The 13,467-nt window shown below is 33.3% G+C and overlaps 1 protein-coding gene across 5 annotated transcripts in view; it reads left to right on the top strand.

Annotated features, from left to right (window-relative positions):
* Positions 1–13,467, top strand: part of LOC125063119 (protein phosphatase PP2A 55 kDa regulatory subunit) — a 33,951-nt gene that overhangs the window by 11,640 nt on the left and 8,844 nt on the right. The window contains exons 1-2 of one of the 5 annotated variants that reach the window (XM_047669345.1): positions 11,110–11,404; positions 11,677–11,796. In XM_047669345.1, coding sequence (XP_047525301.1) covers positions 11,772–11,796 — 25 coding nt within the window. In that variant the 5' untranslated portion in view covers positions 11,110–11,404; positions 11,677–11,771. Of the gene's footprint in view, positions 1–9,540; positions 9,696–11,104; positions 11,405–11,676; positions 11,797–13,467 lie in introns of those variants that run through there. The other 4 variants (XM_047669340.1, XM_047669341.1, XM_047669346.1 and 1 more) reach the window with 4 other exon arrangements.

The raw sequence follows: 13,467 nt of genomic DNA, 5'->3' as shown, positions 1-13,467 counted from the left end.
TTCACTAGCTGCTATTAGCTCTGCTTCAGTAGATGAGATGGAGACAGTTGCTTGTTTCTGACTTCTCCAGCTAATTGCAGCTCCAGAAAATAAGCAAATCATTCCGGAAGTTGATTTCCCACTTGCTGGATCTCCACCATGATCTGCGTCACTATAACAAATTAAATGACCGGGAGATCTTCGTGTATAAGTTAAACCGTTATGTTGCGTGCCTTTCAAATAACGGAAAATACGTTTTACCAACATAATATCCTTTTTGGTAGGTGAATCAAGCTTTCTTGAAGCGACACCTACAGCATATGATATATCAGGTCTCGTGCCTACAGATAAATATGCCAAAGCACCTACTGCTTGTCTATACGGAAAGTTTATATTGATATTAACTTCCTCTTCCGTCTCAGTTTCTTTTATGATTGGTGTTGGTGCTGATTTACAATTCGACATTGCATATTTTTCTAAAACTTTTCTTGTGTAAGCCTTCTGACATAATGTAATGGTCTTGTCTTTGCATATGTCTATTTCTAATCCAAGAAAATATGAAGCAGGTTTTATTGTTATTTTAAATCTGGTTTGCAATTGCTTAATGAATTCATCACCCGCTGTGCTTGTGTTATATGCTACAAGTCCATCGTCTACGTAAAGACCGATGAAAAGTTTCGTTTGTCCTTTATTTCTAATATATAAACAAGGATCCGCTTCACTCTGCCTGAATCCTGATTTTTGTAAAAACTCAGCAATACATGAATTCCAACAACGTGGAGCTTGCTTGAGTCCATATAAGCTGCGTTTCAACTTGCAAACTCGTTTCGTGTTATCGGAATAGCCTTCAGGCTGTTTCATATAAATCTCTTCCTTTACTTCACCATATAGGAAAGCAGTTGAGACATCGAACTGCAATAATTTTAAATTTTCTTTAGCAGCAATTGCAAGTAAAGTTCGTACTGTGGTCAGACGAACTACTGGGCTAAACGTCTTATCATAATCGACACCAGGTATTTGGGAGTAACCCTTAATTACAAGTCTGGCTTTGTACCTTTCAATGGAACCATCAGGATTCATTTTAATTTTATATACCCATTTACAAGGCAGGGCTTTTCGTCCTTTAGGTAAATTACCCAGTTCCCAAGTTTGGTTGTCATTTAGTGAAGTAATTTCACTCAGCATAGCGTTTTGCCATTTTTCTTTATCAGTAGAATCCATCGCTTCTTTAAAGGTCGAAGGTTCAGTAGGTTTGTGAATATTTTCAATTTCTTCCGCTGCGGCTAAGATAAAATCATCATAACGCCTAGGACCTGTGATATTTGATCTACTTCTTAGTGACCTTATTGGAACGGAGGCGTTTTCTACATTGTCATTACTGTTTACTGCTTCTCCGACACCGTTTTTAACAGGGTCTTCAATATTAGAAGAACCAGAAAGTGAGTCGTAGTCACTTTCAATATTTGTTGGTTCCTGAATATTTTCTTCCAAAATTGTATTGTTATCATTTTTCGTGTCAACATTGTTGTTATATTTATCAATGTCATCAAGCGTCATAGTAAGTTTCTTTTGTAGTGTTTGTTGTGGTTTTGCTGTAGACTCAATTTCATTAAAAAGTGTTGAAATTCCGTACTTGTTTTCTTCGTAGTACATGCATTTCATAACTCGAATATCTTTCGAAGTAATGATTTTGTTTTTCGAAGGAATGTAGATTCTGAAAGCTTTTGACGTTTCAGAGTATCCCACAAACATCCCTGGAATTGCTTTAGGTGCAAATTTGTGACCATTAGATCCCTTTTTCAAAACAAAAGTCTTACTACCAAATATATATAGATGATTTACACAGGGCTTTCTACCAACCCATCGTTCGAATGGTGTTCGATTTTGAATGGCATTGTTTATGTTTCTATTTGCCAAATAATTAGAAGTAGCCACTGCCTCGCTCCAGAGTTTCAATGGTGCATTTGCATCTATCATCAATGCTCTTGCTTTTTCTAATAAGGTACGGTTTTTACGTTCAGCAACTCCGTTTTGGTGTGGAGTATAAAGTGCGGTAAGACGTCTTTGAATACCACACTGTTTTAAGTACGTGTCAAACTGCTTATTAACATATTCAGTGCCGTTGTCAGATTGTAAAAACTTAATTTTGTTACCTGTGTGTGTTTCCGCTAACTCTTTGAACTCTTTGAATTTTTCAAGTACTTCGCTCTTATTTTTCATTAGATAAACTCTACAGTATCGACTGTAGTCATCTATAAAAGTAACAAAGTATTTATTTTCGCGTATGGTGGGCGTCTGAATAGGTCCACACACATCGCTGTGAATGATTTGTAAACATTCTGTTGTTCTTTGAGTTGTTTTATTATGTGGAGCAGGTTCACGATGGAGTTTTGCTTGTATGCATACTTTACAGTCATTCAAATCTTCCGATGCATCAAAATTTAAGCCAATTAAGTTTTCATGTCTACGCGCATATTTCAGATCTTTTACGTTCATGTGACCCAGTTTTCTATGCCAGTCATTAATACTTGATAAAGTCGTTGATTCCTTCGGAGGAGAACTTGTGACCTTATCATTAGTGACCAAATAGTTCCTTTCATGTTGATCTGGTTTCACATAGTAAAGACCATCTTTTTGTTTATATGCCGTTAGTTTTATTCCATTTTTAGGGTTATTTACAGTTGCTTTATTGTTAGTAAATAGCACAGAACAACCAGCATCTGTCATCTTACTTACGGACAGTAAGTTTGTGCAAAGGTTCGGTACGTATAAGGTGTCTTGTAAGCGCGTTATTGCCTTACTGTTGCCATTTTTAGTTATAAAGGAAACTATTCCTTTACCTTTTATCTCTGCAGTGTACTCGTCCGTCGCAAAGTTAAGTTTTCTGGATGTACTATCTATTGTTTTAAATAAGTCTCGTTGATAAGTCATATGAGACGTGCAACCACTGTCTAATACCCATATGTTGTTTTTAAGTTTCTTATTATTTGTAAAAAGGCACTGCATTATGTAATTATTTTTATGAGAAGAATCAAATTTCTTAGCATGTTTACCTTTATTTTCCTTCCAGCAGTTTGAACAAATTTTATGATGTTTGTGTTTAAAGATATTACCTCTTCGTTTACAAACTTTACACGATGCATATAAAATTCTTCTAGATTAGAGGATTCACGGGCAGGTCCTTTGCTAGCGTAAATGTCTTGTAGTTTATTCCAAACGGCTTTTGCAGATAGGCATTTTTTAATTTGGTTAAGCTCAGAGGGAGAAATCATAAGAATTAGTTCCGATCTGGCTTGTCTGTCACCTTCTGTTTCAGCTGCACTTGGATCCTTACTTAAAGGACTTTCAATGTATTTCCATAATTTGTTTCGTACTAGGACTGCTTCAGCCTGTATTACCCATGTATCATAGTTTTCTTTTGTTAGAGGATCTATTCTTGCGATCGACATTTTTTATTTCGCTTTTTCCCTTTTTTTTTTATTCCTTTTTACTAAACGCTCTGCTACCATGTAAAGTTTTAATAAGTCGATATGAAAGATAGATCAGGATTTAAGGTTTTATTAATATTACAGAAATACATAGCTTTTGTATAAGACATTTTTAATCAAACTCTTATATTTCTTAAAACGAGATTGTTGCTAAGGCAACTTCTTGTATGCCAGTAATCAGTATATACATACTTCACATGTTTATTTTGTTCCGAGGTAGTTTTAAATTGGCCTTAATGTCTTGTTTAGTCACTTTTAAGAACATTCTAGTAGCACTTTTAGTCCCGGTAGTTATAAAAATAATCACCCTGAGCAACTATTGTACGACAAGTAACAATAATATGTCAGCCATTCACACGAACGACCTAGTGTTGACCTTTTTATAAAATTGGCTTGTGAACTTTTTGTGTCATACAATAACGGGTAACTACACTTAAATAATTTTAATCCAATGTTCGATTTTTCTTATAAAAATGTAATACCTGCATCTAACACACCGAGACAACAAACATTGCCAACCACTTATTCAACTGAAACTGTATGTACTCTTTTTTGGCAATATTAAAAAAAATCCAACTAATGGATAGATAACGTAACATTTTTTTTCATCATGTTTAATGCCAGAGGGTTCGCGTGTGCGTTGCCATTTATTCCCCACACACACATATACAACATTTACAAATTTCTTAACCTACATAGTTATAATATTTAAAAATTAAAACAAATTTAAAAAGTTTGTTTCCTGTGACATATGTGCTATACTTACTGGTTGAGCGAGGAAAGCACCAGCTCTGGGGTCCCCGGTACTATTTACCAGGCGCCAACTTAATTCTTTAACTAGCGTTCATTTACACCCCAAGATTCTCTACTCCTAATACTATAATTGATGAATTAGGCAACTAAATTATGAATGTACAAAAACCGTTTACTACCGTTTTTTTAAGATCAGGCGACGCCACTACGTCATTCAAAACAGATTACAATAATTGTCTTAACTATTAACATAATATACACTGTGGATGTTATTAGATAATATTGCTTATGTATTATGTAATACATAGTCGATTCAGGAAATTGGTTCCACGAACAAGCGATATCTTTTCTCCCCAAAAACAAAAATTAAATTTGTACAAATTTTGCATATTTTTCTAATAAAAATAATACAATGTTTACGTTCATATATATACATTATACACTAATTATCTACTGCTATTTTGCTTTTATCCTGTTTGAATACATCTGTAAATAAAGGTGTATGTCGTGGGAATTTCGAGCAGGTGTACCTTTTCGGGATAAACAGCTGTTCCAAGGTCAGTAGCCTTAACCCGCCTTTGTCGTGAAGTTGTATAAACGGAATAACTCTAACTTACGCTGAGTCTTAAAACCCATAGATATAATTATTTACAGCACAAATGCCAAAAAATTATAATAATATATAACTTACATACTACATATAAACAGCAGCAACATGAGCAGTGTTGGCCAAGTGCCTTCAACATGCAACTCTCGTCCCTGAGTTCGTAGGTTCGATCCCCGGTTGTAAACCAATAGATTTTCTGTCCATGTGCGCATTTAAAATTCGCTGGAACGGTGAAGGAAATAATCGTGAGGAAAAACCGGCTTGCCTTAGACCCAATAAGTCGACGGCATGTGTCAAGCACGGAAGGCTGATCGCCTACTTGCCAAGCAATTGACAAACGATCATGAAACAGATACAAAAATCTGAGGCCCAGACCTAAAAAGGTTCTAGCGCCACTGATATATTGTACTACATATAAACTTAGTACAAGTAAAACATATATCATTCGTCTTAAGTATTCCTAAACCTACTGAAATATATAGTTCTGGTTAAGTCGCGAATCATATGGAATTGGTGAATGGCGGAGGGCAGTTCGTGAGCTGGGCATGCCCCCGGGATCTAAGCAATGCTGGAAGCAAACTCATGAAGTCTATCCCTCACAATTGCAGATTGCTCTCTGCGTAGTTCAAGTGATATCTACGCCGGTAAGGTTGCCAAGAGGTTAAGAATCATTTTTGTATACTTTCTATGATGTATAATTGGATGGATAAAAATAATTCTGACTCCTTGACTTAGGTGCTAATGCTATAAATATAATAACTTAGACGACACCGAGACAAACTAGATACTGTTTAATAAATCCATTGTCTCATAAGGTGTGGCCGGTAGTTTAGTTTAGTCTAAGTAGATAAGTAAAGACACAACGAACTAATAAAAAACATCGCTAGACTACTGAAGGTCTTACTGAAGCAGATTTGACTGATAAGACCCGGCAGGGCAGTTGCCGGAATCGGATTTTTCCCTGCTTCACTGCACCATTAGCTCATATTTGAATAGTCTCTATCTTTAGTTGATACAATATAAATTTACTACACAAATATTCGAACTCTTCTTTAAAAATACGCCCACGACACTGCTCAAGTCTTCCATACTTGATTACGTCATATTTGACTTCACGTTTATCGGGACTTAAACTAAATAATACATTCATTTAATCTTTATCGTAAGACTTTTTATGGATGTGATTTATATGGCGCGCAATGTCGTATTGTCGTTCCGTCACGATTTGGGTCAATCTACGCGACAATGAGGGACAAGGACGAAAACCCGTTTATTGTATTACATTCTATTAGAAAATTCCCTAGATATTTTCTACGAATATTGCACGGGCGAACAGGGTGTTTGCCACCTACCTATTCTATTAAAGTAATACACAAAATCTGTCACAACTGATTTACGCAGGCAGCACTACACCTTAGAGAAACCTTTACAAACGCTAAACATTTACATAAGCCGCTTTGAACAGCAGTCGCGTTTATGTCCACAAAGTTTGTTTTATTTATAACTGTTAGGGTGACTACGCACGAAACGTTAAGTGTGCCTCAAAAAACGTCAAACTCCGAAACCTTACTTAATTTGAAAACTATTGAAATAGGAAATTATACCATAAACTGCTGTTATACTAATAATCTTTATTAAAATTACACAAGTCGCTTGAAGGCTCTTTCGCCAACACAATGGTCTAGCACCTGCATAAAATCTATCGCCTCCTGGTGGCAGGTCTCAGCTGTATAGGCCTTTGACTTCACCCGGTTTTCACACCTTTCTAATATCTCTACAGCTTTCTTGACGTGATGGTCTCCTGGACAGATAATTTTCTTTGTTATTCGTTCTATTTATTTTCATATTACAATTTACAACATGTATATAAACACTATTTTACAGTACAGACAGGGCCGGATGTAGAGGTCTGGAGGCAACAAAGAAATGGAGGCCCCAAATTATTTTCCAAATAAAATGAACAAAAAATTTTGCATTTTGCGTCTGCTGTAGCCCTGGTTGCATATTTCTCTCCTAAATCCGGCCCTGAGTACATATTTAATAATTAAGAATAGAAAAATACTTCAATGGGATTATTAGGGGAAAATATTTATCTACATTTGAGAGAGTTTAAAAGACGACTCTACGGCCTTATTAGTTATTAAATTAGTGTCTTGTTAATGACGGAGAATGTTTGCATCATTAGCTATATTTTTGCATTACCTTCTACACACAACCCCCTTTCCCTGGTCAGTTGATCGTCTGAAGTCTGTTACAAAAACATAAAAATATTAAATATTCAGTATATTATTACTAGGAGGCATTGTATAAAATATTAAATATATCGTATAACAAATAATTTTTAATAAATATTGTGTTTTTATTTATAAGAAATCGCTTTCCCTCACTCAAAGAAGTGAATTAGAAATAAATAGTCAAATTCTTTCACTATTTATTTCTAATTATTTTATAATTATTTCTGTTTTCCCTTTCGGAGACGCCCGGGCAACAACTAGTACATATTTAATCGTAAAACGAAATTAAATATGACTCTAATCATTTAACTTAATCCAGGAAAGTTTTGTGGTGAATTAAATGTAGATACTTAAGCAAGAATAATATCATATCATAATATAGTGTACTGCAAATTGAATTAAAGTAGGTAAAACGAGATAAAAATACGCGAAAATCCTTTTCATATTTGTTTTGCGCTCACGCAAAGATCATTGACACAAATGATTAGTAACAGACTTAATTTCTCGTGTACATTAAACACTGCATCGTATCGGGTGTAGTCAGTAGGAATCGGTTTTCATTAGGCTGCTAAGGCATTGGGAACAATTAGCAGATATAATGCTATACACATACATATCAATAAACAGGCTCCACTGCTATTATTCAAAGTCAAAAACCATTTATTCATATAGGTAACACCCTACACTTATGGACGTCAAAAAGAAATATACATTAAATGCTTCTAAATTTACATTTACTGCCAGTTCTCAAATCAAGGGCGTAGAACGGAAGAGAGGAATTGGCAATAAACTCTCCGCAACTCTTTTTAATCGCCAAGTTTTTTGTTTTACACAACGTTCGTAAGGAGCTGCAACCATTACACCATGTTCCACATGACATCTTAAGTAATAACTAATAATAAAATAAATTAAAAACAAAGATTTGTCGTCTATCAGCAGGAGGCATGGTGAAATAGGAGCACGCACTTATCCAAGAGTACCTACAAGAAAGTCATTGAGGGCATATAGGTACCATCAGCCCCGGATTTAGAGGCGTCCGGGCCTACAGCCCCGGGATCTCTTCACTAGAGGGATTTCCCCTCGACAATATATTTATTGAAAAACTCGACTGCAAAAATAGTATATTTTATTTGGAAGATCGGGACAACAACCTTAGCCTCCTATTGTATTGAGTACGATCAGTTGTCTAGTCGACGTTTTTAAAATACCTAAATAATATCAAAATAACCCAAGTGTTAAATTACTAGCTGCTGCGTGTTGAAATAAAATATGTGATGTTAAAGATCGTGGGAAAATAATAAAATAAATTGTCGTTTGTTGCATGATATTTTAGAAACCAAAATGTATTTACGTTAAAATGAGTTATTGCAAAAATAAGAAATCATTTGAGTTATTTTTTTAACTGCTAACAACGCGTTCGGAAACCAAAGATCATGGTACTTGTTAGAAGTATATTTCTTTTTTTGACGTTCATAAGTGTACATTGTGTTACTTACATGAATAAATGATTTTTGACATTTGATAGTAAAGTTTCTAACCCTATGCTCCATTGTATCTTATACCTTTCAGATTACTTCACATTTACACGACTTCCCTCTAAACCAATTCTGTTATTCTCTGCGATTTGGGTAGGTCTTTGGCATGTATAATGTTAAAAGATTAAAACTATTTGTGTTTGCCCCATGGCTGTAACGTAACTACAGGGGTCTATCTTAATTTATAAGTATCGTTCTTTTTACATTGTGACCCATATATTGTTATAAAATATATTTGACAAAATAAATCGAGTAAACTTGCTTTATGACAATCACGTGTTTAGTCATTTGCGCGTATAATTAAAGCATAAGTTATTTCCGCTAAAAGAACTGGCACCACGATCTTAGAACATGGTCCAAAGTTCACATGAAGATATTAAAAGTAATGTCATTGTGGTTAAGGTTTGGATTTAGAAGGCCAAAGTAGTTTACAGCAAACTTAGTTTTTCTATAACTTTAGGAGACAGGTTGCCATGCCTATACAGTATACATATATTTCGTAGGATGATTGTTAGTATAAAAATTATGACGTAGAATAAATATTGAACTAAACCTTGCATAGCTTTCGGTAAACATGTTTGAAATTATCAATTTACGTACTTACTTACTTTACTTATTTAATATTAACACAGGAAGCGCGTTCACTATTCATGTGTTAATATTAATCTCTTTCCATGTAAGTAAATGCCTTAATATTGAAACCCTTTTATGTGCATTTTATCACCGTGATAATGATAGTGGGTTTTAACGTTATCAAAGGTTGTCTATCTCATATAGCAGAAATTGGCCATAAAATCTTCCAATCAATACTTTGAAACACTAATAATTTATTATTAAAAGGATAGCTAGAACCTTTCTGCATATGTAATGTAATATCTAGATGGCTTTCCGTTGTTGAGAATTATATATATATATATATATATATTCAATGTTGAATGTTTCAGATATGCTTTTAAATTGAGGATGGCCACAACGACAATGGTGGTTTCGCCGTTGGCCACCCAATCCCCGCCCAAAAACAAGAGACGCTTATTTGCCGAGGCTCGCCAGAACAGTCTGCATAAACTCAGCGTAATTTTCGACCATGGAAATAAGAATGGTGAGCTTTTTATTTGAAACTGATTTTTTATGTCAATTCATGTTCTTATTCTTGTCTCATATTGTGCTCTACATTTATAACATTATTTCAATTAACGTTTGGAAACATGAAGTGGCGAAAGATTTCTTCTAAAACAATATAATTAACTTACCGGATCGTATTCAGGCATGTCTATGAATCAATCGTAGTGATTTATGCTTTTTACTATATTTCTTCAATAGCAGCGGTAACTACGTTACAAACTGTCGTAAATGACACTGTATATCATATTGCCCAGCATTTATTTTCGATCTCTTTACAACATCCACCTTTTAGTATTTTGTTGTAGTCTATGACAGCATTATCATTTTGTTACATAAAGTAATGTGTTTAAAAAACCAAAAAACTAAAGACATATTTCTTGATTATTATTTATATGTGGGTTCCTACTTCCTAATTCCTATCTACAGACCATTCGTTATTGAATTATATAAGTATAGTTATAGAATATTAAGTAAAGTTATTATTACCGGATGTTTTTAATTTTAAAACAATAATCGCAGAAATAACCATCACCGCTTGAGTTATTATGATTTTGATATAATCTCGAGGATCAAGGAATAATTGTGTTTTTATTATACTGTTAGCTGTTTCAGTTTTTACAAACATTCATATTTTAAACGTAACGTGCTTCAATCTGATCTAGGCAGGTGACGGTGATTATAGATAGAGTAAATTGTAAATAAGTTGACGTGGCTCGCAAATCTCAAAAGAACCACTTATTTACAATTCGACTTCGAGTATACTCATAAAGAGTATACTCGAAGGCGTCCGTTATTCTTGTTAGTGACAGATTCGTAACAAGCTGACAAATCAAACTTGAAACTACCAATCCAAAGAAAATTGCAACTTCACTGACATCTGACATATGTAATATGTTGCCATTTCTTAGTAATAAATAGTAGAAATTTTTTATGAGAACTATAATACGAAATTTTTAAAACTTGAGCGAGGTACGATACTTGTTCCACGTATTTGGTTAGAAAAGTGAATAAAATTATCATATACTGATAAACCTATATATAAGTTACAAAGTTATGAAATATTAAACTAGACGCTTGTCCTTCATTGATTACTCCATTCAGGTTTTGTTATAGGTATGCTGAAAGAACATTTTTGGAAGACTTTTCAGTTAATTCACGTGCATCAAATTTTTATGAATTTATTTAAAAAGTTATTAAAATGACAAACTGTTAGGTATTTATTTCTTAACCTAGGATAAATACTTTTTAAAATGTATTTAAAAAAGTATTAACCTGATTAACTTTAATATGAAATTCAATATTAATTTAGTAAAATACGAGTGATTTTAAATTTATACGTTAAATATTTAAAGTTTGGTAGAAATATTTTCAATAGTAGAGATTATCAGTTAGCATATGGCAACACCACATACTGCAGAAATAATTGTGTTTCTGAAAATTATAAGCGCCATTGCTTTTAACCGATGTTATGGATATGATTTTAATCGGTTTTCATCCGTAATTCTGTGTAATGTTTTAAATAAATAATAAAGTGATTGTGTACTAAAACTATCGAACTTCTTAAAGTTTTTGTGCTGGGCTTTGTCATGGCCGGTAAGTGGTGACTTTTAGCGCCCGCTTCTCAAGGGCGAAAACGGAGTCTGGGATCGCTATAATCGAAGATGTTTTATCGTTCTAACTCCGACGGTAAATGCAATGTTCTTGTTCTTAGTGTGGTTACATTTTAGTGTTTACACTTGTAAATTAACAGTATCGTTTAGTGAAAAAGTGTTTTCTAATGTTTGCACTTAGATTTTAACGTTTCTTTCTTGATTCTTACTAATATCCTGAAGTATACTGTTTGTTTCGTTCTCGCAATGATTTCTGTTTTCTTTGACGCGTTTATGTCGCATAATAATTGAAAAATAACGATTGTTTGGGTGATCATCTGATTATATTATGTTGTTCATATATTGAAGGTCAAACGCGCGTACTCACAAGAATTACACTAATATGAACAATATATACTCGTAATAATATTAGAAGTTCATCGAAAGAGTGTAAAAGTGAATTCATGCTCAAAATGAGGTTACAAGAAGGTGAGATGATTTTTTATAGTCCCTTACAAAACCTGTTTATTGGTTGTAACAAAAATAGTAATTCCACTTAAAAAGTTGTGTGTAATGGTCATTTATGTTTAATAAGACTCATTGAGTATTGTTGCTTAGTATACTTGGAATATGTAAGCATCTGCAGATTTAACCAACAGATGTTTGAATTGACCATTTTATACTTGTAACCTAAGGTCATTGATGTAGTGTATAGCCTATACTAAATACTTGAGTAGTAAGAAGTGTAGTTTTATGTTTTAGCTATGTGTTTTGGTTGGAGCTTTTATGTTTTGATTTCTCTTCTATAAATATAACCTAATGCAGTTAAAAATTGCTTAATTAGTAGTTTTAATTAAACTAAATGATCATTTCATTAAATTTATATTAAATAATGGTTTACCACCTATAAGGAAATATATGTTGTGATGTAAATACCTTTATGGTGCATGCTGTAGGGAGGGATAGACCAGTCATTATAGACATTCGAAATCGAAAATTTGATAATAATTCCAAAAGTTTTCAAACTTCGGTCAAGTGAATGGTACATTGGGACGACAATAAATCTCATTTTGCAACCTTGTCCGCAGTCCGGAACATTGTTAAAATTGCAATTAAATTCATTTTTGCTGTATGGTCGTGAAAAAAATTCCAAAAGTTCTGCAAACTTGGGGAAGTTTTCGATATAATATTTCATATCACGTATAAAATTTGCAACCAACCTAAGTGTACGGAACATTTTTTGTTATTTATTTTATTTTCGATATATCTGTCAAATTTGCAGAACTTTTGGAACGTTTTCCTTCAGTTTAATAAAGAAAAACATTAATTTTTAATAACAAACAATGTTCCGTACACTTAAATTGGTTGCAAATTTGACACGTGATGTAAAATAATATATTTAACACCACTCCAACTTTGCAGAACTTTTGGAATTTTGGTCTCAAGAACTGAGCAAATTATCATTTATTGCATTTTTAACAATGTTCCGGACCGCAGAGCAGGTTGCAAAATTTTATAGTTTGTTTTAATACCACTCCCAACCTTACATCAAAATTTGAAAACTTTTGGAATTATAATGAATTAATTGTCTTGACTGACTGGACTAGGAAGTATACTTTTCACTCAGTACCAGAATAATTTTTCAAAACAAGAAAATTCTACTGCCCCGATGACATTCAAGTAAAATGAGATGGGTGGCAGAGATGTATAACAAAGGATGCAACAATTACAAAGCAATTTATATGTAAACTGTGATGTTGATCTTGAATCTATGCCAAATTGATGGAATAACTTTTCCTGGTAACTTAGGTGTTTGTTTTATTTTCATTAGTTGTCCATGTCTATACTAATGTTCATTGTAAACAAGAAATTTTAGATTAATGTATAAGTTTAAAAAAATACTCATTTTCATGATAATCATAAAATGCCATAGGTATGTTTTAAAGTACAGATTGTCATAGTTATTTTAGTAAAGAAAGTCTTACTGTATATGAATTTCTGGTACCATAATACCATCTGTAGTATGACTAGGATGAAACATTTCTTAGATCAACATTTTTTTAATAGTAAATTTATATTTTAATTAAAATAATATTTATCAATCAACTTATGTCTATTGAAATTTCTAAGAAAGAGCAATCAACCATACTACAGAAGATA

This window comes from Pieris napi, chromosome 3 (genome assembly GCF_905475465.1).
Source record: "Pieris napi chromosome 3, ilPieNapi1.2, whole genome shotgun sequence".
NCBI lineage: Eukaryota > Metazoa > Arthropoda > Insecta > Lepidoptera > Pieridae > Pieris > Pieris napi.
The sequence above is the reverse complement of the archived record's forward strand: the minus strand, read 5'-3'. Positions and strand labels throughout refer to the sequence as shown.